This window comes from Thunnus maccoyii, chromosome 19 (assembly GCF_910596095.1).
Source record: "Thunnus maccoyii chromosome 19, fThuMac1.1, whole genome shotgun sequence".
Lineage (NCBI taxonomy): Eukaryota > Metazoa > Chordata > Actinopteri > Scombriformes > Scombridae > Thunnus > Thunnus maccoyii.
In genome coordinates, this window is record NC_056551.1 from 1,119,231 (window position 1) to 1,143,136 (window position 23,906).

The 23,906-nt window shown below is 39.4% G+C and overlaps 1 protein-coding gene across 1 annotated transcript; it reads left to right on the plus strand.

Moving 5' to 3' along the window:
• The first annotated feature begins 5,938 nt into the window (after positions 1 to 5,938).
• Positions 5,939 to 22,109, plus strand: prrc1 (proline-rich coiled-coil 1). Its single transcript, XM_042395912.1, has 9 exons — positions 5,939 to 6,027; positions 7,158 to 7,293; positions 9,606 to 9,998; positions 12,285 to 12,430; positions 13,022 to 13,124; positions 13,672 to 13,835; positions 16,677 to 16,780; positions 17,769 to 17,871; positions 19,791 to 22,109. The coding sequence occupies exons 2-9, from the start codon at positions 7,197 to 7,199 to the stop codon at positions 19,998 to 20,000; spliced, it is 1,320 nt and encodes a 439-aa protein (XP_042251846.1). The 5' UTR covers positions 5,939 to 6,027; positions 7,158 to 7,196; the 3' UTR covers positions 20,001 to 22,109.
• The last annotated feature ends 1,797 nt before the right edge of the window (positions 22,110 to 23,906 follow it).

Sequence of the window (23,906 nt, forward strand, 5' to 3'; positions counted from 1 at the left end):
CAACTCAGTTTCTCACTGCTGGCTGTTTCATTCTTGGCTGTTCCTGGTCTCTCGGACACCAAGCACACCCGTGATTATAAGGCTGTGCTCTGTCACATGTGTGTGGATACATATTATAAACCTCATCAATCTCAAAACTAGCATTATGATCCGTGTTTATTATTAAATTTGACCTATCTTGGCCACTCGCCCTTATCTGACGTCTTGAGCCTTCTAGTGGCTAAAGACGGGATGATCACTTGCTTTTGTAGTAGGCTTTTAATTTGACAACAAATTGACAAATTTATGCTTAACAGCATCACAAAAAAATAGAAGAAGCACCTAGAAATAATTGTTGAATGAAAACACTATGTCATGAAAAGAGAAACTGTAGATATTTGCTAATTTAATAATATAAATGAATTTGATATTAAGGCTGCTTCAGAAATAATATACCAAGTAAGCTATTCAAACAATGGAATTCAAATATTTTATATTTTCAACATTGTTGAAAATTATGTTTTATATCAAGTTTTTAGTCTAGTTCCTATTTTGTGATTAAACTCACTTTTTTCTCAGTTTTCTTTTTAATCTCTTTGTTAAACAGCCTTACATGAACATGCATCCGTTGAAGAATGGTGCAGTCTCATCCAAAATCATGAAAGAATGAAAAATGAGTGTCGCAATGTGAACACATCAGCACAGATCAGCAGCCAGAGTCAGATGGTGTGGGGATTTTAAACAGTTGATTTATACAGTGAGGTAAAATTGGTCATTTTTTAAATTATTTTTTAGTTTCCTGAAGGTGGCACTATAGCAACTGTCCAACTTTGAAGCTGTAAAAACTTAACATAGCACTTGTAACATTCGAGTAAATACTCACATATAATGTGTGACCTGGTGGAAATTCCAATTAAAAAATCTCCATTTCAACTTGAATTTCACCTATTTGATACCATCTTTCGACTTTGATGTGATTAATTATTCAATTGAATTTTGATATCTATCTATGAAAGAACAGTAAAAACTGGCCGACAAGACTTAGTCTGTCAGCACTTCTGTTAAAATCATCCCTAATAACAGAGGTAATATTTTCATATTTATGTACATTTCATTTGTTAATAGACATTGAAGATTAATTGCTGTAGTGTAATGTACTGAAATTTTGACAAAAATAAACTTTTAATTCATGGCACATCTTTTGTCTGTAAAATATGAACTCTCTACTGCAAGGTTGTCCTGAGCCAACAGAGTCTTGTAGACCATCACACCATATTTCACCCTTCCAGGGAGGAGAGCTTGAGTCGTTATGAGGTGGGGGACATATCTCGGACTTTGAGCTACTTAAAAATAACAATGTCCTGACATCTCTGATGGAGCTCAGGATTCATCCATAAGTTCAGCTTTATTACAAACAATTCCACTGTATTAACCTGGAATCTGTGTGTAACAGCTGATCTGTGTAGGTGTGTAACAGAACATGAATCACCGTCGGATCCTAACCGGTGTTACCACTGCTGTGCCGCGTGCGTAAATGCGCACACCCTCTTCTCTTCTTAAGTTTAGAGAAGTACTTGTCGTTGCAGCTGCTGTGTGATGCTGCAGCCAGCTGTGACACACAGACAGCTATGGATAACAAACAAAACATCAGTAAGCTTACTGATGTTTCTGTGAAATCCTGGATACATTCAGTGAAACCTGAACGACATTATTGTTAGATTCAGACAATCTGTTCAGACCTGCCTGTGTCACACTAATAGCTGTATAGCTGACATTTCAGTAGATAGAGTCGTGGCTCTATCCGCTAATCAGAAGACCGGCGTTCGATCCCCGGCTCCTCCAGTCTGCATGTCGAAGTGTCGTTGGGCAAGATACTGAACCCATCGGTGTGTGCGTATGTGTGTGTGTGTGAATGATTAGAAACTCCTCTTGATGAGCAGGCTGGCACCTTGCATGGCAGCCTCTGCCATCAGCGTATTGTGAAAGTGGCATGTTTTGAGTGGTCGGAAGACTAGAAAGGCTCTATATAAATACATTCCATTAATCCATTTACCAAAGATGCGAAATACTAGAGAAGTAAAAGAAGCAAAATACATGAAAGAGAGCTGTGTGTGCGCGCACCTCTGCTAATTACAGACGCGCAATTTGAGGCTTTTGTGTTATCTGCAGTTTTCATTATGGACCAATCTGTGTGTTGGTCCATGTAGAGAAAAGCCCGCAACACTGGAAACCTCTCCGCTCACCCATTCAGACACAAAACAAGGACAAATTGCACTCAGCTGCAGAACTTTATGGGTGTGTTTTCGCCGTCATATCATTCGCGCAAAATCTTTTGTGAATCGGACCTTGAGGCAGTGCAGATAGCGGCTGCAAATGATGCGCAATTCATGATGCTATCAGCGGCCTCAGTGTCAATGAACAATAAAACACGTGAAAGTCAAAACTCAACGCTAAAATGTATTATTTTTGTTCATGAAGTCAACTTTCTGTCATTAGGAAAAAGAAACACGATGACTGTGTTGTATGTAACAGTGTGTAAATCAATACAAACATCGCTCTCTGGATGATCTGAAACAGGTGTTACGTACGTCACTGTCAGTTGATGTCTTCTTGTGAGAATTCTCCTCAGCTCTACTGAGAGATTTAGCATCTTTTTTAGCTCACAAGTAAACTTCATCACATCACATGGAACCTTGCATGTGCTACAAAGCTGTCTAAAAAGAAGCACCTCAGTGATGCTGTCAAAGATCCAAATTTGAATGTTTAATTAAAAATCTGAGTCACTTCCTTTGTTAAGGGGAAAGCTGTGGGTAAAATAGGAAGACTCGTGATATAACATTATGTTATATATACAGCTGATAAATAGATCTATGAGGGAAGCAGCTCTCTATGATGCTTTAAAAACTGCACAATCACACCAGTTTTTAAGATGGGATGAGTCAGTCATTGATGCAGCTACATGCTAATTCTAGACAGAAGGCTACATCCTTAAGGACAGAAGATAGCACATTGGTTGACCTCTTCATGTGTGACATTGAATCTATCAAGGATGGTTAGAACGTGTTGTTTTTCCTCCTCCTGTGACAATGACAGTGAAAGGACAGAGGGTGCAGGATGTTCAACATGTTAAATACTTAGTGTGATTGTTGATAGCAATCTAACCTTCAAAAAGCAAATGATTCAAATCTCAAATACAAAGATATGCTATGTCAGTAAACTCCACCCAGGAACTACAGATGGAAATGAGCTTCTAGCTCTATCTGGTACAATAAATGTCCCTGTTAAATAAACACAAAATAAATCAAATGTTTGAGTGAAGGGAAATATAAAGACATGCATGCAGATCATCAGTTATTGAGACAGTGTCTTCAGGTATGTCTCAGTAAGGAATCAAATGCTGTACAGCTTCTGTTAGCTTGAAAAATAAACACACTGATTTCGGATGTGGAGCCCCTGCAGCCCACCTTGCCCAGTTGATAATCCAGCCTTGAAAGTCAGCATTAGAGCAGTTTCAAGTAAGTCTGAAGTGACATCATCTTCCAGCATCAGTGAAGCTTTTAGGAAAATGGACTCTGCCACATTCTGCTGAAGATTCTCAAACTGTTTGATCAGCGTCAAATCATCTCACATCGAGAAAAAGTATTCATGTCAACATTACTTTGGGAGGAGTGATGCTCAGGTCATATCATTTGACATTTGACCTCAAGAGCATCAAGGCACATTACATATGTACACTGACCAGGTGTTAACATGGAGGAACAGCTGGTTGTCTTCTCTCACTCTGATGAACATCAAATTCAAAACTTATTCAAATTTGAGGAAGAGTGCTGCACAGAGGCAGATTCACATTCAGCTGCAGCTGTAGGTGAGTTAATTCTCTGTTAATGTTCTGTTTGTTCAGCCCAGCATTTATCTGATGATGAACAGAAAGCTCTGATTCAGATTCTTTATTCTGCAGGACAATCTCACTTTGTAGATTCAGTGAATCAGTCTGATTCACCTTCATGCTTCAATTATTGAACAAGTTGTCTTTTAATGCCACGTACTGTGGTGAACTTTGAATTCATTATTGCTACATCATGACTTAAACAAGAAAAATGCAGCAGGCATTTCAAACTAAACTCCATGATTGTAATCAAAGTATATTCAAGAATCAAAGATGCTACAACAATAAACAAGCTAACTCTATTTCCACTGTGTCGCCTTTGGATTTTCATTTAGCTGCCTTCTCTTCTTTGATCTTACTGCTGTAGCTATAATTACAGTATGAACCATGTGTCAGGTTCTGCTCCAAGTTTACATTAAAAATGATTAATAAACCCAAACTAAACTGGAAATATAAAATGAAACTAAACTTTATACACATGTGATTGATGCGTAAAGCAGTGTATGCATTCACTTTCTCACAATACTCAAGAAATAATGGTAGGAATGATTGCTGAATGTTTTATTTTTTTATAATTCTATAAAAATGTCAAAATAAATAGTATAAATACTGGCTGCAAATGTTTATATGGTTGCTATGGGTTACATATTTATATATTGGATGACATCATTTCATTCTGAGAGTCAGAGAGAGAGAAACATCACAGAAAGAACTGACTTCAGAAACCATCTCCAGAGCCGCGACGGACCAAACACTGACCTCAGTTCAACTCTTTGACTGATTCAACATGAAAAAGGTGGGAGTATTTAAATCCTTTTTCAAGCCTCCTGTCTTTCCTTCGATGCCTCCTCTGTTGGTTTAGTTCTCAGCTGTTGACTGGAAAGCCAGAAAAGACTGACTAGTGCAGTGACAATATGCCATGAACATTTGGAGTGGAAGAATATACTAACATTACATCCTGCATGGTCAGGAATTTAAGATAGCATACCAACTTCAGTAGTATTCTACAATTTATATAACATCTTGATAAAAAAACTAAATTAATTTGGAATTTGTGTTTCACCAAAAGGATGTGATCCTCTGTGACTGTGGGCCCTGGGTCGGCAGCCCCAACTGCCCCCCTATAAAACACAGTATTGCCAGCAACTCAACCATTTTACCCTAAATGCACCTTTTCATAAAAAGGAAATCAAGATCAATAGCTCTTAATCCACCCCTCAAAGTCTGTAATGATTGGATAGATGAAATGAAAGTGAGATGTCTTGGTACATTTAATCACTTTTGTGGAGGTATACAATGAGCAGCGAGTGTCAGATTGAGGCATCATGAGTAGTAAGAGAAACATCTAGTTTGGAGACTGTTTCAACATTGTTTAAGTTTGTTGTAAAGTTGTGATTTATCAAGAAGAAGAAGAAGAAGAAGAAGAAGAAGAAGAAGAAGAAGAAGAAGAAGAAGAAGAAGAAGAAGAAGAAGGTAATATTATTCCCTGATAGTACTGTAAGGCTGCACCAACAATTATTTTCGTTGTATCCTGACCGACTGAATGTGCAGTTAGATGATATCATGAATGAGGTTGACGATGCTGTGCCTCAATTTGAAGTCACAGTCATCGATCCTGCTGCTGTATGATGGTTATTCAATAAACTCAAAGGGCCGAATTTGACATACAAACGATTGTGGGCCACAAACAACATCGGTAGACCTATTGATGGTTCTGCTGAACCTTTGGGCCACAGCTACATTTTGTCATCAAGCGTTGGCTTTTTGGCTCCCACTTATTTGTCGTGTTTGAGCAGCGTATGAATATAGGACCAAAACGAAGAGAAAAGTGTGTTCAGGGGAATAAAACACTTTATAAAATCTTTTCTAAAATCCTGACACCGTTTTAGGAACTAAATGACTGCATACAAGCAAATGTAGGAGACTGGGTTTATAGTAACGTTGTCTAGGCTGTCAAGGTTCAACTAGACCGAGTCCTACCTATCCAGTCTTCGGGAGGCTTCGTTGCTCACGTGGTTTTCCGAAGTCAGTCCGGGCGCTCCCGGTAGTGGGAGGGGTCACCATCGTGGTCACCACGTCACCATCGAGCAGACGTGGCAACACACGACGTCATCAAAGTGGGTCCGTGGTGTATTCATGTACTGAGCTAGTCCAGCTAGCAGGTGAGTAGACAAGCCGCTTTTCCTGGAATATCGTAATATCATTCACTGACACTCATTTCATAGAGAATTACATAAAAATATACACACCACTGTTTCCATAGGAACAGTCTCCCTTCAGCTGGAGCCGAGTGTGTTTGTACACGTGTACAGCTGAGTTGTAAACTACATTCTCTGTGAAGCGAACAAACTCCAACAGCGTCGCTTATCAAGAAAGGCACTTCAGTCCTGAAGCATTGCTTAAAGAATGTCTCAGTTTGAAAAGTCCAGCGTTGTTTTGAAGCAAACGTCGCATTGAGCCGTTCTGAGCTGTGATGTGTTGTCTCTGTAGAAAACTGGCTGAAAGAATGAAACTTGTTAGTGACAGGGCATTCAGATGTTCTGGTGTTCTCCGTGGCGTGATGGAAACACAGTAGCTGTGGACTTGAAATGTTTAAAGCAGTCAAGCAGATGTTGATGCATAACCTCAGGGCCAGATTCACCTGCTCATTGAGGTGATAATCTGCAGGCCCCTATTGGCCCTGTGTTCCTCCCCTCCCCACTGTATATCTGACCATTGAATAACACAGAAATGGATTGATGAATGTGCATGTAAACCTACAGTAAGGCTTGAGACCTTTTTGAAGTCACCTGCTTTGCCCAGTTGATAATTCAACCTTGTATATTAATTACAGCTTCTTGCAACTAACAAATATATTCATTATTGATCAATCTGACAATTATTTTCTTTATCAATCAATGAATAATTTTGTCTATAAAATGTCAGAAAGGTGATATTTTTTATGGCTTGTTTTGTATGACCAACAGTCCAAATCCAAAAATATTCATTTTACCACCATTTATGATAAAGAAAAGCATAAAATCTTCACATTTGAGAAGCTGAAACCACCATATGTTTATTTAAGAGAAAGACTGAAATGATTATTTGATTATAGAAATAGTTTGCTGTTGATCAACTAATTGACTAATCGTTGCAGCTCTGGATACACTCATTCAATATCAATCCAGATCCTAAACTAAAACTAAACAGCTAAACTCAAATCCTTGTCTCTCTATGACGACTATGCAGGAGGAGAAATGATGACATTAACAGCTTGAATACATCCTGATTCATGATACTGATCTTATTACAGCTATATTCTGGGCAAAAGAGAAGATTTAAAGCCAAGAAGATGATGGAAGAGAGTGGAATTGAGACTACACCTCCTGCCAGCCCAACACCTCCTCTGAGTGTAGCTGCCTCAGTCAGCGCCCCCCCACTGAGCATAGGTAAGACATCATGTCATATGACTGTGAGCTGGCCTGCAGGTCCTCTTCAGTCAACACCACCTCTCAACTGATCATTTGTTTGAATTCATCTCATGCTTCAGAGGAGTGATATCCATCCGTCATAGTGGACAATTCACTCCTTCATTGTTTGTCACAGTTACATTATGATGGTGTGATGATAGTTGATGGTTGTGCAGTAATGTCATACTAGCATTCTAATCAGTCTTAATACAACTGTCAGATGCTCATATGAACAGTGAAATGGCCCAGTGATGGAGGCCAAAATCCACAGTGTGTCCACACAGTCATTTAAAAGTTGATGTGAAGCTTCTATGAGGCTTCATCAGTCTGAGTTAGTCATATCAAGTGGATATCTGACACATTTACAGTCTTTTTAGCATCAAATTCCCTCTTTGTGTTTCCTCAGACAGTGTTTCCCTGTTGAGCTCTGATGGAAGTATAGTAACAAAAAGAGGGACTTTGGCACTAAAAAGACTGTAACGTTGAAAGATATCTACTTGATTTGACTCATTTGGACGCTGAAGCTTCATATTAGCTTCAGATAAACTTTTAAATACATTTTTACACAGAAGGAGGACTGTGGATTTTGTCCCCCATCACTTACATTGTAAGTGCATTATGAAGGGATCTTCTAATGGTCAGTATGAACAGGAGGAATGATTACAGCAAGAAAAACATGTTTCAATGTTCATTTGGGCTCCTGACTGTCCTTTAACAAACTAGCGTTACTTTGGACTAACATTTTCACCAAACAAATTCCACTCACTAAACAACGAACCTGGATTCAAGTATTTAAGAGACATTCTGTCGGTGTTACATTATTAGGATTTAGTTTGTGCGTTTGAGTCCACAGATTATTTTTAATACCCTTCTTGTTGATGCTTTCAAGCGCACTCTGACATCACTGTATTAAAAAGCAGGCTGCTAAAAATTTCTACATTTGAAAAGCTATGATATTGCAAATTTATGTCCCATTAGAGACCAGTGAAGAAGGCAATTTTTATCATTTATTATGTCAGAAATAAAGTGCTGGATGTCCCAAAATGTTCTCCAGCTTAATGAAAACATATTAGAAATAATCCTTTTTGGTTCTCTAAAGTCCACACACACACAAATGTTACAGAAACATCTTGTCTACAAACCTGCAGCCAGAAACCTGGCTGTCATCAAAAAACAATCTCACGCCTTCAGCTGGTACAAAATGCAATCACACAACTTTGAACAAATACTAGAAGACAAGATCATTTTGCTCCTGTTGTAGCCTCTCTTCAGTGGTTACCACTCAGTTTTAGAACTGATTTTATTGATGACCTTTAAAGCACTTCATGGCTTAGCTTCCAGCGACATTGCTGAGTTATTATTCCTCTGTGACCCGGAGTGCAGGGCCCCTCTGGCTGTTCCTGAATCACAGCTCAGGACTAAAGGTGACAGGCTCTTGCAGTCAGAGCCCCTCAGCTCTGGAACTCCTGCCAGTGACATCTCAGTGACATCTTTTAAATCACTTCTCGAAACTTCTCTTTTTAGAAATGCCTTTATTTAATGGATACTGCACTGTTTTATTTCTGACATGTCTTATCTATTTTATTACTACAGTTAAATAAACGTGAGTTGTAAAAAGAATAATGCCAGGAGCAAACTACATACAGAAATGGTCCAGTCTGACAGGTGTGGGGCATTGATGAGGAATGAGTGTTGCTGGTTTTATCTGTGTATAAAGTGTCATAGTGGAAAAACTCACAAGGTCCTGACCAAAAGACCAGTGTGTCAGAATTTTTAGCCATCTCTTGTCCAGTTTGACAACTTCTGCAACACATCTGGTGAATCTGGCCCATAGGAGCACAGAGTGCTCTTCATCACACAACTGCTAACATAGAGAGAAAGAGGAATGATGTTGTTGGTGCTGTCAGGTGGAAGTTCCTCCCTGAAAGCTCCCTGATTGCCCATAAGAACATGCTCTTGAGAACAACAGCTGTGATTGGTCCAGCATGTGGTGTGTCATACAGTGTATCTGCAGGTCTTAAAAAATGTGAAAAAAGCACTGAATTCAGTACCGTCAAAAAGGCATGAGAAGGTATTTAACGGTGTATTGTGCTGCAGGAGGCTGTTTAATGGTTACCATCAGACCTGCAGCAAACACTGTCACTACTGCAGCTACAGTTGCTAGGAGGCTCATCCACATACTGTGGTCAAGTGTTGATTTTAGCAAAAACTCAACAGAACTTAAATTAATTTGAATTAGTTAACCCACCCATCCATTTACTGAGATGAAACATGATTTCCTTGTGTTTCAGGTCTGTCCAGTCCCTTGTCCCCCCCAGGAACCAGCTCTGTCTCCCCCTCAGTCTCCGCTGCTCTCCCCCCTGTTCCCTCCCTCCCTGCCTTCAGCAGCCCCCTGTCTGCCCCTCCCCCCCTCTCCTCCCACTTTCCCCCTCCATCCACACTTTCCTCCCCCTTCACCAGCAGCTCCCCCTTCCCTCCCACCGCCTCTCCCTCCGTGCCCCCCCTGACCTCCTCCACCAGACCACCACCACCACCCTCGGCTTCTGGCGCGTTGGCCCCTCCTGTAGGCCCGTCTGTATCCGGCTTCTCCATGAGTGCAGGATATGACATCACACGGGGTCACGCCGGTCGAACACCACAGACGCCACTGATGCCAACGTTCTCCAGTCCTACCGCCATGCCGGGTAACTTCCACCTCCGCCTGTCTTCATCTGTTCAACACCCTGAAACATTTTTATATACTAGACCTTTAAAGACGTCAGCGTGTTTCCAGGTGTCGGGGAGTACTACTGCATAGAAAATCTGGGGGTGTGGAGTTAGAAAGAAGTGATGATACCAGACTCATCTCTGCTGGAGGCTAACAGCTCCAGGCTACATTAGCTACTACTCGCATAACTTACCTGAATTTCTGACTGAACTGTCGGCAGTCAAGTTGCATTGTGGATAATGTAGGCTCTGAGTTTTGACAAGAAGAATGTGTGGAGATCATTCGAGATTAGCCAGGCCCGCGCAAAACTGATCACCAGTGATCATCAATGCATGCTGGTTAGATTTGTGGCTGTAGCTGTTGGAGCCGGGTGCAGCAGCTGCTCTCCACTGACCGCAAGACCTGAGGGCATGATGGGAAACGACTAGCAGTCACCTGATCAAAGAGCTGATTGGCTCAGGTGTTTGATCAACAGCATGACGTTTATTTGACAGATAAAGGATAAAATGTCTGTTTTGACTATTGATTCATGTTTTTACAGTATCTATTTCTTTGCAAATTACAAAATACATTTTTATACAGTATTTAAAGATTTGATATGTACACGAAGACATTCACATATAGGTAACAAACACACTTTACGACTCAGCATGTTGACCAGCAGGTAGCAGTCCATCTGCAATCAGTTAAATTTCTATAATTTAATAATGGAGATAGGAATAAATGGTGTTTTGATGATCACAAGCTACCAGGTCATTTGAATTGGCTATACTCTATCATACAGAACACTGTTAGTGATTGAGTAGCTACATGCTGCTGCTGCCTGATCCCGTCCACTTTCCAGCCGAGGCACAGTTCATCTCTAACAAGCTTAATATCTCTGCTGCATTGATTTTGATCCTTTTTTTAACTGTCCATCATGAACCCAACAATGTAGTTCGATGCTAAATCTGTGGAGGACTCCTTTAGTAAAACAAAAGCAGCAGACAGCCAATCTCACTGTATTTAAACAGTATTTCCACCGTATGGAGGTTTAAGTAGCATGATCCAACCAAACTTGAGTTCCTAGAAAATTCAACTAAAAGTTCAAATTAAAAATGAAAGTTCTCTTGAGAAAACAGTCTCACCACAAGATCCAAAGTAGCTATTATGAATCATATCACATGATCTTCCTCAGCAGATGGCCGGTTGTCATGGAATTGTAGATGTCATAATTTCCTTTTTTTTCCCTCTTCTTCTCATTTATGTTCAAGTTTCATTCTTGACATTGAGACAGAAGTACAGAAGACAGAAGTAGCTTCAGAACTGCTGTGGTGATAGCAGTGTGGGTTTTTTCCAGGTCTTTATCCCCAGCAGATTGAAGTTTTTTGCTCTTGTAAATGTTTGTCAGTTTGTAATGTGAGCTGCTGATTGGATACTTTGACTCGTCACAGCAGAGCTAAAGCTTTCAGGTGAGAGAGGTTGAGCAGGAAACTGCCCGTCAGCACAACTTTGACTCTTCTCATCCTCCTCATCCACACTGGATGGTCTTACTCCTGCTGTGCATAGTAGACAGTCATCTTCTACCTTCTACCTGCTGCTCAGACAAAATAGCATGTTCATGTGTTTTACATCCTTATTAGCAGTATGTTGGCAATACATGTTCTTGCCAAGTCATTTTTATTGTTTATTTGAGAATATGTCTCACTCTTTTGGAGTAGTTGGGACTACAAACTGCTTTTGGCTCAGTCCACTCAAGATTGCGTTAGAGTGGAGTTTCTTCCCTTACAAATGATCTTTGACCAAGTACAGACACCATTCCCACAAGTTATTCCCACAATTAATATTAATAAGAGCTGATATGATCTGCTGTCAGTGATGTTTGTAGTTTAAACCAGTGAAAGCGATCAGTTCCGGCTAAACATGAGAAGCTTCTAGCTGTTCTGTATTCTGCTCTTCGCTTGTAAGCATGAGAGAGGAGGGATCAAAGATTGAAATAACAGATTTGTTAGCATTAGAGTTTAGTGAATCTGTTTCTGTTCCAACATCTGTGTGAGAACTTGGAGTCTCTGGCAGCAGTTCTCCCAAATAATTGTTCACATTCCCACACTCTCATTTTCACTCATATTTCACAGTGAAATGCTGCACTGTTGTAAAGGAGAGCAGCTCTTCACGAAACATAATAGAGCACATGATCCATCACCAATACTGATCTATTAACAATTGTCACGTTGATTTTTCTTAAGATTTATTCATTTTTTTATCATCCCATTCTGTCTTCCAGGTGTAGTTTCCAACCCCATGGTTCAGCAGCCAGTCATGTCAGGAGGATTAGTTACTGGATCTCCCATCACGTTCCCAGAAGAGCAGGAGGATCCCAGAGTGTCTGCAGACATCAACCCTGGTGGAGGCATCTGGGGCTTTTTCAAGGTAATACTGCTCAAATGAAACTTCAAGAGCAACTTAACACTGCATTTTACTGCACACACACATGTTTGAAGTCAGAGCAGAACTGACACACCCTCCTGTCAGACGGCTGCTCCAGTGTCTCTCTGTTTTTTCCTTCTAGTTCAGCCGTGCTGATGTGTTCTGATACGTCTGGCAGTCACCCAGAATTCATAGAACCATAGTTACATTCTAACTCTTGATTGAACGTCTTCACTGGCCACAAAACTGCTTATGTTTCAGTTACATGACAGCAATGTCTTTTTTTTTACCAGTCCACCATGAAAGTAGTTTCCTCTGAGTCTCCACCCTCCACCCCGATGATCCATAAGGTGGTTCAGAGCCGTACTGTTCAAATCTCAAAGTGTCCTTGAGAAAGACATTGAAGCCTTATTCGCTCCTGATGGTCAGACCAGCACGTAACACAGTAGCTCAGTGCTATCAGTGTGTGTGAGCGTGTGTGTGAATGGATGAAAGAAAGGCAATGTGTAAAGTGCTTTGGATAAAAGTGCTATATAAATGCAGTCCATTTACTATTTTTTACTAGTGTCCTTTGTTTTCTGTGTGTGTCCTCAGGGAGTAGCAGGGAACCCTGTAGTAAAGACAGTCCTGGACAGAACCAAACACTCTGTAGAGTCCATGATCACCACTCTGGATCCTGGCATGGCTCCATACATCAGTAAGTCAACCCGCACAGCCTGTCTCTGGTCCATCTTCATCACTATATGATTGCAGTGCAGGACGTGAAAAAGGAAACAGAAAAAAATAGAAAAACCAGGTGTTGGTATATTTGTATATAGGTATTATTGGGATAACTGTGCTGAGCTGTGCTGTTTGTCCAACCTGGGACAGTTTCCTACATCAAACTAAGTGGTGTCTTGTGCTAAATATTTCCTGCTGCTGCTTCACATTAAAGGACCCAGTGGAAAGCTTTTATTGTGAAGTGGCTATAAGAAATTCAGTGTGTTTGACACTGAGTAAGTGGAGCTTCATTAGTCATATCCTATCCTTCAAGAAAAGAGAGGAGAAATAATACTATTATGAGAAGTCATAATAACACAATTTATTAGAGAATGAATGGAGGAAAAATAATATTGATAAGAATAAATAGGACATGCTGCCCCAAGTTCTAGTGACCAAAAAAAGACTCCATGCACTCCATGATGAAAAAGCTGACTAAACATTAACACGGCCTCAGTAAATGTTGCTGTGTTCTTGCGCCGCAGAGTCTGGAGGGGACATCGACATTGTGGTGACGTCAGATAAAGAGATGAACGTGGACGCAGTGAGAGACGCCTTTCAGGAGGTGTTCGGGATGGCCATGGTCACCGGAGAGCCCGGTCAGTCCAACATCGCCCCACAGCCCGTGGGCTACGCAGCCGGGGTCAAGGTCAGTTCACTGCTGCTTCTCCAGCACTGCTTTCACATTTAGTTTGTTTTATGTGGACATGTTGAAAACAACAGAGAGATCAGAACTGTAGTAGTCTATGCAACATATCTGTAGATAACAAGGTTCTTCTTCTGAGGTTCCTACTACATAATACAATCTGAACAGGCCAAAAAAAAAAGTCTGTGATGTTTAGATTTTGATTTTTGATGGTTAAAAAAATGTAATCCTTTAAAATAAATAATAAATGACTCCTTTTTTCAAAACCTGAAATACTGAACAAAATATAAAGTGTGAAATGTTGAACTCTCTGACTAGCAGCAGCAGAGGGAGGAGGACAGAGCAAAGCATAAATGATGCCGCAGGGCTGTTAACTAGTTCACTGTAAAACATCTGCAGTCTTTCTAAACAGTCTGAGATCAGTTCAACAGTATGACAAGTTATTCTGAGGGTGTAATGGGGAAATTGCTGATCACTCAATAAACACACAGAGAGAGCATTGTCAGGTTATGAAATAATGTAATCAAATAATACAATCAGAAGTATAATGCATCATAGTTCTGGAGACAAAGATACATACCACCTAGCTATCTTTTCTTTGTCTGAAAGGTTGGCACTTAACCAGTCCCTTAAATACTACTCGTACAGAATTTAAGACATCTGTTTACTAACCTTACAGGTCAGCAACCCTCAGATAGAAACATAAGTCAAAAGTTCAGCTGACCTAGGAACAGTCTTTCTTCACGACCATATATGACAGTACATAAGCACCAAGTAGCATCACAAAATAACATTACTACCATATTAAATTAAGGACAAACCACACTATCCTCTAAAGCTTATCAGTTTTACACGTTAACATCTACATAACTATAGTTTATCTAATCACTGGCTCAGGTAAGGGTATAACAGAATAAACTTAACTGTTAGACACACAACTGCCTCATCTTACACAGCAAAGAACTAAGTTTAGAATAGACATGGCACAGAAGAATTTAGAACATGTGTGAAACACAAACTAACACTAAACTGAACTTAAACACTGTCTGAAACATGTATGATATATTGAAGAAATACATCAAATGATAACCTGTTATTCAGTTTTCTTTTACAAGGGTCTTGTCTATAAGGAGATAAGGTCTGATGTTAATTAGTCTACATATTAAAAAGATAAACTGTTTGTTACAAATAAGTTTACAATGAATCCATGGATTCTTTATTGTAGGGATGGTGAATGCTGTAAACACACTGTTGTATTAGAAAAATAAACCTGTCAGTGTAGAAATATGTATTTATTGTCATCTTCATATTTTTGCATTTGTAATCATGAAATTATTATTTTATTGGTATCAGCCACAACAAACGGATAATTATCTCTTATCATTATCAACTCTGATATTCCATATAGGTTCATCTCTAATTTAAACACCATGTTAATACATTTTTTTTCTTTTAGTGTATTTGAATAACAACATATAAAACACTGTCAGTTCAAACATCATGATTGGAGTCATTTTTCCCTCGTTATGCATTCATGTAAGAGAAGAACTTTGCATGAGTGCCATAAAAAGTTTGAGGTTGGGAGCACAAGCACACCAAGGTCAACAAGTTAGTCTGGAGGTCTGTATGTCCGATGAATAATAAGAAAATGATACTGTATGTTGGGCTGCAACAAGATTATTTTCACAATCAATACATCCACCTATAGTTTTCTTCATTGTTTAATCCATGAAATGTCTGCAGAATATTTAGTTTGACACTTGAAAACTGTTGAAGAAGCAGAGTCGACCACCTCAGAACAAACACGGATAAATCACCATCTCTTGTGTGTCTACTTTGCAAAATGCTTCAAGTGGGTGTGATGGAAGATGAGCTGTGAAGATGAAATGATTCAGCTTTATGAAAGATATAATAGATATATGTGTGGAAAATGCCTATTGTATGAAAAGGCATGTGTGCAGGCTGTCATCTGAACTGAAACAGAAAACAGAATTTCTTACCAGCTTCACAGACATCACAGACCAAACACACTGCAGACTTTAACTCCACTGCTGTCCACAGAAATCACAAAACACACATCACAGGCAGGAGCCCCGTTCTGCATATGTGGATAACCAGGTTTTCCAGGGTGGAAACATTGTGGAGCACAATGTAGAACAAAATAACAGCAGTAACAATGCAGGAACACACAGAAAACGCAGCCAATAATATGAATGCTGATCATGGCTTCAGCTCGCTACTAATTTTCCCCTTTGTTATTCAAGATGACTTCAACCAGGATGAGAACCAAATTAGCAAAAGTATTCAGTTTTTAGCAGAGTATTCACAAGATCAACAGCATGTTAGTCAGAATGAGTCAAGCTACATTTGAAGAACAGAGCCCACTGAAGCGTTTCAACCAAACACAGCCTTGTAAAACACTATTCAACACAAAGTGAAATAAATGATTTATCACACACACAGATACTGTTCTTTTTGGGGAAACAGGGCCGAGTGAAAGGGAGAGGAACAACCTGTTTTTACGATGTGAAAGAAAAGTGAAATAGTGACGTTTTCATATTGCTTGTTTTGTCTGAACAACAGTTCAAATCACAAAATATTATATATTCAGTTTGCTAGCATACTTTATGTGAAAAGTAAAAGCAGCAAATGTTCACATTTGAGATGCTGGAACTACAGGATGTTCAGCATATTTGCTTAAAATGACTTCTGCTGATTAAATATTCCTATTATTGTTTCAGCTATAGACTTCTGTTGGCTGAAAATTCCAATGTTCTATTAAAATCAATTAAAAAAATAAAATTAATAAAGACAAATGTGTGTGTGTGTGTATGGGGTGTGCAGGGTGCCCAGGAGCGCATTGACAGCCTGAGACGGGCTGGTGTGATCCATGAGAAGCAGCCAGTGGTCTCTCTGGAAAACTTCATCGCGGAGCTCTTTCCTGACAAGTAAGAAGAAAACCTCTGACACACACTAGCATACACACACATATATACACAGAGAACACTTGCTATGCACTGAGCTATTCCTTACAGGAGCTACGCTACTTGCACATGCTGCCGAGCTTGCAATACACTGGCAGAAACCCTGATTTTACAGTCATCACTATCATAGGATTATAAAAAAAAGATGACTCAGCAAGTACAGCCTGGGATGTGATCTGATTGTAAACCATTTTTCTATCTGGCAATTCTTCTTACATATGCACAGAGCTGAAGTCATGACATCATGTCTGAGTTAGCCTCTGTTCCACTATCTTCTGTAACTCAGTGCCGTCTCTCATTCAGCGTTTCTTTCATCTGTCTTTCCGAAAAAAATGAAGCGTACTCCTGGAGTTTACTTTCCATATTGCAAGATAAATTTGCATCCACTACAGCAGCTACTATTAGACACCTTAGCTAACATTATTTAACTACAGCTCCTATGAAGAACTCCCAGTGTGGGTACTTATATCATCATGACTTGGTTTTGACCCTATACATGAAATTCACACTCTCTTCTAAAGCCAGTTTTCCAACTCTGTAGCTGTAATCTCTCTAATCTCTAAAATCTTCCACACTATACTGCTGTTATTGCAGACATGTCTGAACGAACCACAGACACTCATCTTACCCATTGAGCCATAATGTTTTACCTGCAATGATGTAGGGATTATGGGAAATGGTGTTCAGTAAAGGCAGCAGAATTGAAACAGAAATGTTGAATACAATATTTCTTCAAAATGACCATCCTTATCCAGACATATGCAGTGAACCATGTGACATACTTTTGAGTACAGCTACTTTGAAAAATGTCAATGTGATTTGGAATGAGGTTTTCTTACATTTGGAACAGGATCCGTAAGTTCCAGTTTCACATTACTCTGATTGCACTCTCTGCATGCATGAATCCAGCTGTACAAAAGTAATGAATATTCAATGCTGGTGTTGTCTCCAGGTGGTTTGACATTGGCTGTCTGATCCTGGAGGACCCTGGTCACAGCATCAGAATCGAGGTCTTCACTCAGGCAACTCCTCTGGCTCTGGAGCACGTCCAACAGGTACAAATCATTGTCAACTGCATTCTCCAGGACCATGTCATAACTCAGACGATTGACAGGGGTTGGCAAGCATGCCAAGGCTGATTTCCTGTTTGTATGATTTAATATACAGTAGATATCATAACTGCCACCAGAAACATTCACATCTAAAAGCAACATGTTTAAAACAGGACAGTCATTTCATCAATAGTTACCTGTACACAAGTGGGTAGAGTATCTACAAACTGTACTCAAGCAAAAGTGCTTTTACTTTGTAATAAAAAGTACACAACTAGAAGTGAAAGTAGTCATCAAAGTAATTAGTCAAGTAAGAATATATCTACTGAAAAAATAGTTAAATAATGAGTGACTTAATAATATAAAATAAAAAAAATTCCCAGCACACTGCTGTCAATTTCTTGTTAGTTTTATTTTATGTAAACATGACATAGTTTCAACCATAGTCTTCTTCAGCTCAGGTAAAAGTAAAGAAGTGAATATACACCTGTATTTATACTCAGTTTTCTATCAAATGTTACATCATCTCCTGAGTAGACGAATGCTAAATAAACCACCAGTTTTGCATTAATTTGATTAAATACCATTCCACATCCATCTATGTAGCTGGAGTCCTTACGTTGATATAGCTAATCAAATCTTGCACAAAGCAGTAACGTGGCATTCTATCATAGTCAGAGCAGACTGTCACACTGAGCCTGATAGCATCCTGCTACGAAACACAAGAGCCACAGACTCTGAACAACAACCCACATTAGCTATCCTGCTAAATCTCCTTCTTATCTGACTTAACAAACATGAACACACGTCTTGTCCTGCACCTTAGCTTGTAGAATGAGTCACCAAAGAAACATTCACCAGGGAAAAGTGCATTGCTAATGTCAGTTAGCAGCTAGATAGCTAATTAGCCATTCAGCTGCAGCACATTAAACAGCATGTAAACATACCTACAGAAGTAACTTTTTTACTTGTAAGATGCTGGTTTGGTTGTTGCTCTTCAAAATCCCTGTTAGTGACACACTGTCTGTGATTTGCAGCCAGAGCAGTTTGTTTACGCTGTCTCTGTTCATACAATGTAACACCGGTAGCCTGCCAGCTGCTGTCAATCAAACACAGACACCGACACGCCCCCCACATGAGGTCCTGGGTGATGATGGTGCCCAGTAAATGGAAGGACTCCACAGTGTCGACTGAGGAGTCGCACACAGTAATGGGGGCAGGTGGAGCTGGGTCCTTTCTAAAGTCCACAACCATCTCCACTGTCTTTAGAGTGTTGAGCTCCAAGCTGTTTTGGCCGCACCAGGACATCAGATGGTCAGATAATGTCAATAAAACACCAACACGCCCTCCAGCTGCTGTCAATCAAACACAGACACCGACACACCCCTCCAGCTGTCTTTAACTGCTAAATGCTTCACTATGTTCAGCAGCTAGCCTACAGCTAAGTGTGTGTGTGCGCCATTTCGTGCTGTGCACATAGTGTACAGTGGGTATTTAGAGATTTTTCTCTGAAAACAGCTGCCTGCTGCAGCCGAAAACGACGCTTTGAGAGCGCTGAGAGTGAACTAAAACAGTAAAGTTGCAGCCAGACAGCTAAACAATGAACTGAAACTCACTATAAAGCTCCATAAAGCCGAGAGGAGCTGCAGAGTCGCTGATAATTCTCTGTAGATTCATCATTATGAGCCACGACCAACACATTACACACTGACATTTGATACATTGTTATGAAAAAAATATTGATAGTCATTTGAAGTCCTATCTATGGAATGCTTACAGACACACATTAACATTAACATACATTAACAGAAGTGGAAGAACTATAGAGACCTTAAAAATGAAAATGTATTCCATGTCAGTCAGCATCACTCACAAACCTCCAGCAACTCAGCAAAGTGTTTTTGTACTGTTCCCCTGTGCAGGCTCAGTCCCTCACCCCTCCAGACTACAGCCTGCGCTGGTCGGGTCTCATTGTTACAGTGGGTGAGGTCCTGGAGCGCAGCGTGCCCAACATCAACAGAACAGAATGGCATCAGGCCATGACGGGCATGACACAACGCCAGATGATCCAGAGTGCTGCCAAAGCCCTGGCTGGAATCTACAAACAGCAGCTGCCACCCAGGACTGTGTGAGGCTGAACTGGTTCCACTATCTGTCACATACTGGGAGTTGTAAGAGACATGCTGAAGGAAAAACTATCTGATGGGACAGCAGGGTCCCTCACAGCTCCATATCTATCCTCCATGTGTCCTCGCAGGGCAAAGCCAAGTGCACATGTCTTTGAAGATTTTGATGTTCGTGCTCACAGATGCTTACTGACATTCCAGCATGTCAGCAGGGTTTTACTGTAACACCACCACATATAAAAATCAATGTCAGAATACTTTGTTGAAAGCTCAGGCTCTAAGGAAGACGTAACTATTAAATGATCATCTCTTCATCCTCTCTGAAGGATTATTACACATCATGTATACTGAAATCAACAACTTTAATACATATTGCAACAATGTTTAGTTTTCTTGTCTTTTTTTGTTTTTTTTTTCATTCTAATGGGTATTGTAGAGGCTATTACTGGTGTGTCCCAGTTGTATTGTATATACTACAGGTCTTAACAGATCATTTAACATTTGGACTCGATCATAAACATAGAAACATAAAAGAGACCCCATTGGAAAAGGACCAGAGAATAATTAGAACCAATCCAAAATGTGTTTGACCTGAACAAACAGAGAGAGAACACTTACACTTGAGACCTGCTGGAATACAATTCAGCTCTACAGGCAGATTTAGACTGAGTATAATATAAGGTCCCAGGTCTATTTTTGGATACTGGGCGCTGAGTGGACCCCTGAAGACCTCTACTATATACTTTACCACTGTAAATTCTACTTTGCACAAATGTTTGCAGTGCACTACCTTGGCAGTTATGGTAATGCACTGTTTTATAGTAACAGGAAATGATACAAAGCATTCATCTACAGATGTCAGCTGATCCCTGACACTACTGCCAATTTCACATTTCAGAACCTTAAATAACAAGTAAAAATGTTTTTCTATGGATTTTATTATGTGTGTATGTTTTTGTTTTACAAGCTCTTCTTAGAGCCATCGATACACTGTCACTGTCCACCTTTAAAAAAAAAATCTCTTTGTAGCTGTAAATAAACAAGTGTCCTTCAACCATGGCCCTGGGCTAAAACCCAACATTCCTCCCCCTCATTGGGCATTGTGAACAATTCCTTAGCTTACATCTCATTCTTAAATTATGAAATAATTTACTGAGTGGTTTTAACATAATTCCATTTAAGAATATGCACAATGGTGAAATAATAAAGGTTATTACTCGATCTTGAGACCAAGGGTCTCAAGATCGAGTAATAACGCAGGACCTAGTGGTGCATAATCCCACATTTCCAAACAAAATAAGTTTTAAATAACTGGAAATCAATTGCCACACAGTGTTGTGGTGTTCTAGAGGGGTATCTGGGGTCACTTGAGACACTTTCCTGTTGTGTAAGTAGTATGAAGGAATTGTGCTTCATTGTTTTAAAGCATTCAATGCAGTCAAAAAAGAGACATCTACTGGATAACTTTTGGAACTGTATTTGTATGGACCTGGAAATGTGCATTATATATGAAACAAACCTATTGGATTGTTGTTAAAGGGTGGTCTCGTCACTATAACTTCACTTTTTGCCTGCTTTGCCCACAACACCACGCTCAGTCCAGCCAGTTCAGTCTGCATGCTGGTATTCCTATGCACACTTAATTTTGAAAATGCATTAAATCCAGTTGAAGTCTGTATATAGAGTGCAACTGGGACACTACTAGAATGGTCTGAAGGGTCAAATGATTTTGAAGGTGACACTCATCATGTTTTAGATGTAATGTATTAGTCTGAAAAATCATAGTATCGCATTTATTGATTCTCGCTTGTGTTATTACAAAAAAATGTGCCTGCCATAACTGTGTGCTTTATGTACGCCCTTGTTAATTAATAACCCATTTTGACTCCTCAGTAATTGCAGTGGGATGCTAACAGTAACCGGGGGTTTGATTAGAAGGAAATTAATTTATTTTCCGCTGCTTCAGGCAGATGGACACTGCCAGAAACAGAAGTTACTCTTAAAGTAGACTAGACACTGTTCTGTTAATGAGGTTTGGGTGAAAAGAGCGTTCTTCTGTGTACTTAGTGTCCCTGTTAATGTGCCTTTTTACACAAATAAAAGAAATCACTTTTTCATGCTGGTTTGTATCTACGTTGAACAAGCTGTGTTAAATGTTTTGTATTTTCCTGCAGTAAACAGTATCACACACATACAGCCCTCCCATTGGTGTGTCAAGTAACAATGATAGTAGTAATTCTTTTTTCTCCAGAACATAATATCTCAACAAGCACTGGCCAGATAGCCACAGATATGCTCATTGTCATTGTCCTCAGATGAGAATGGATAATGGATTTTCAGATTTTCATACATTGTACAGATGATCCTAATGGCATCTTCACCTCCATGCAACATGTTTTTTTATAGTTCAGTATTGTGGATTTTGTTTGAACAAAGACACTGCAAAGTTATTTATTCATAGTTGATGTCTGGATGTACTGAGTGTATTCTCCAAGTACTTTATATGTTGTCAGTAATGTAGCTACAATTGAGGACACATAGTATATAATTTGCCAACTTTTTGGGAAAAAAAAAAAAAAATTTAAGTGTGAATAAAGCTTTAAAACAGAATGCAGAATTTCTTGTTTGGAAAAACAAGAAAACGTTTTTACCATTTTCTGACATAAGCCAAAGTAATAATCAGTTAATAAAGAAAATGATTGCCAAATTAATCAATAATAAATGTAATTGTCAGTTGCAGTCCCACGTGTTTTAGAATATAGGGTTAAGAGGTAGGTACTAAATAGGGGTGTGCCCGAATACAAATACATTATTCGGCAAAGCACAAATAGTGTGTTTTATACAAATATTTGTTTGTTTTTGGGAAGAAAAAAAAACCATGTCAAATACCAGTTTGCAGGTCACTTACATCGTTATCTGAGTCTCTCTCCTCTGCTCCGCTGTGACGTCTATCAGGGGTAAGTCCCAAGGAACTCTCCATATCCTGTTGTTCTCCTTCTCCTTTCCACAAAGTTAGGTTGTAAAAAATAGGCAATAAATACAAAGTACAAAGCAAGAATCACCTTTGAAGTTCTTCTACATGTTACATGGTGTGCTGTCTCTGTGTTATGGGTGCATAAATAGTCAGACGTCTGCCTGCAATGAGTCGATGAGTTAAGTTTTAGCTCAGTAGTCAGTGCAGTCGTCTATGATCTGGGAGACTCCAGTTTGGTAGGTAAGGTAGTTTATTCATGAACACTTAATGTAACACTTTAATTTTCTAAAATTGAAAGCATAATAAATACAAAAACAGGATTTTTAAGCCTCTTTCCATTTTTAATCGAATACAAATACAAATACAAATAATTTTGCTGCCTCAACAAATACAGATACAAATATACATACTGGGCTCTCTGCACATCCCTAGTGAAAAGAATAGGACCAATGATTGAAGCATGAGGAACTCCTCTGTTCAGCTATGACACACTGAAACCTTTTGCCAGTGATATTTGAAGCAGCCACAGGTTGTGTTATACATTTAATTTAAAATATTACATTTAAAATATGCATTATACAGACACATATGTAGTGAATCATTCTTCAAGGGCATTACCTTCATCTCACTGCTAAGTTTATGTCTACAAGGGTCAGTGCTTTCAGTGTCCAAAAATAAACTGGACAGAATAATATCTAAAGGATGTACAGACATGTACTGTATGCTTGTGAGGTGAAATAAAATCACTTCATCCAGGTCTAAAAGTTCCAGCTCCCATGAAACCTCTTAAAATTCTACATGAGTATGGTTCAGCTTCAGCACAAGTTTGGGAGTTGATGAATAAAATTCTCATCTGCTGAGCTTTCAATTAAAGCAGAGGAAGGATATACAGTATTTTCACATCAATAATTCATGTAGCCTGAAGGAAGAAAGCCTCT

What these genes read in the sequence shown, in the direction of transcription:
- prrc1 (XM_042395912.1), top strand. Translation starts at nt 7,197, where the DNA reads ATGATGGAAGAGAGTGGAATTGAGACTACACCTCCTGCCAGCCCAACA. An exon ending in CGCCCCCCCACTGAGCATAG is followed by an intron (nt 7,294 to 9,605) that starts GTAAGACATCAT and finishes CTTGTGTTTCAG; the next exon opens with GTCTGTCCAGTCCCTTGTCC. An exon ending in TGGCATGGCTCCATACATCA is followed by an intron (nt 13,125 to 13,671) that starts GTAAGTCAACCC and finishes CTTGCGCCGCAG; the next exon opens with AGTCTGGAGGGGACATCGAC.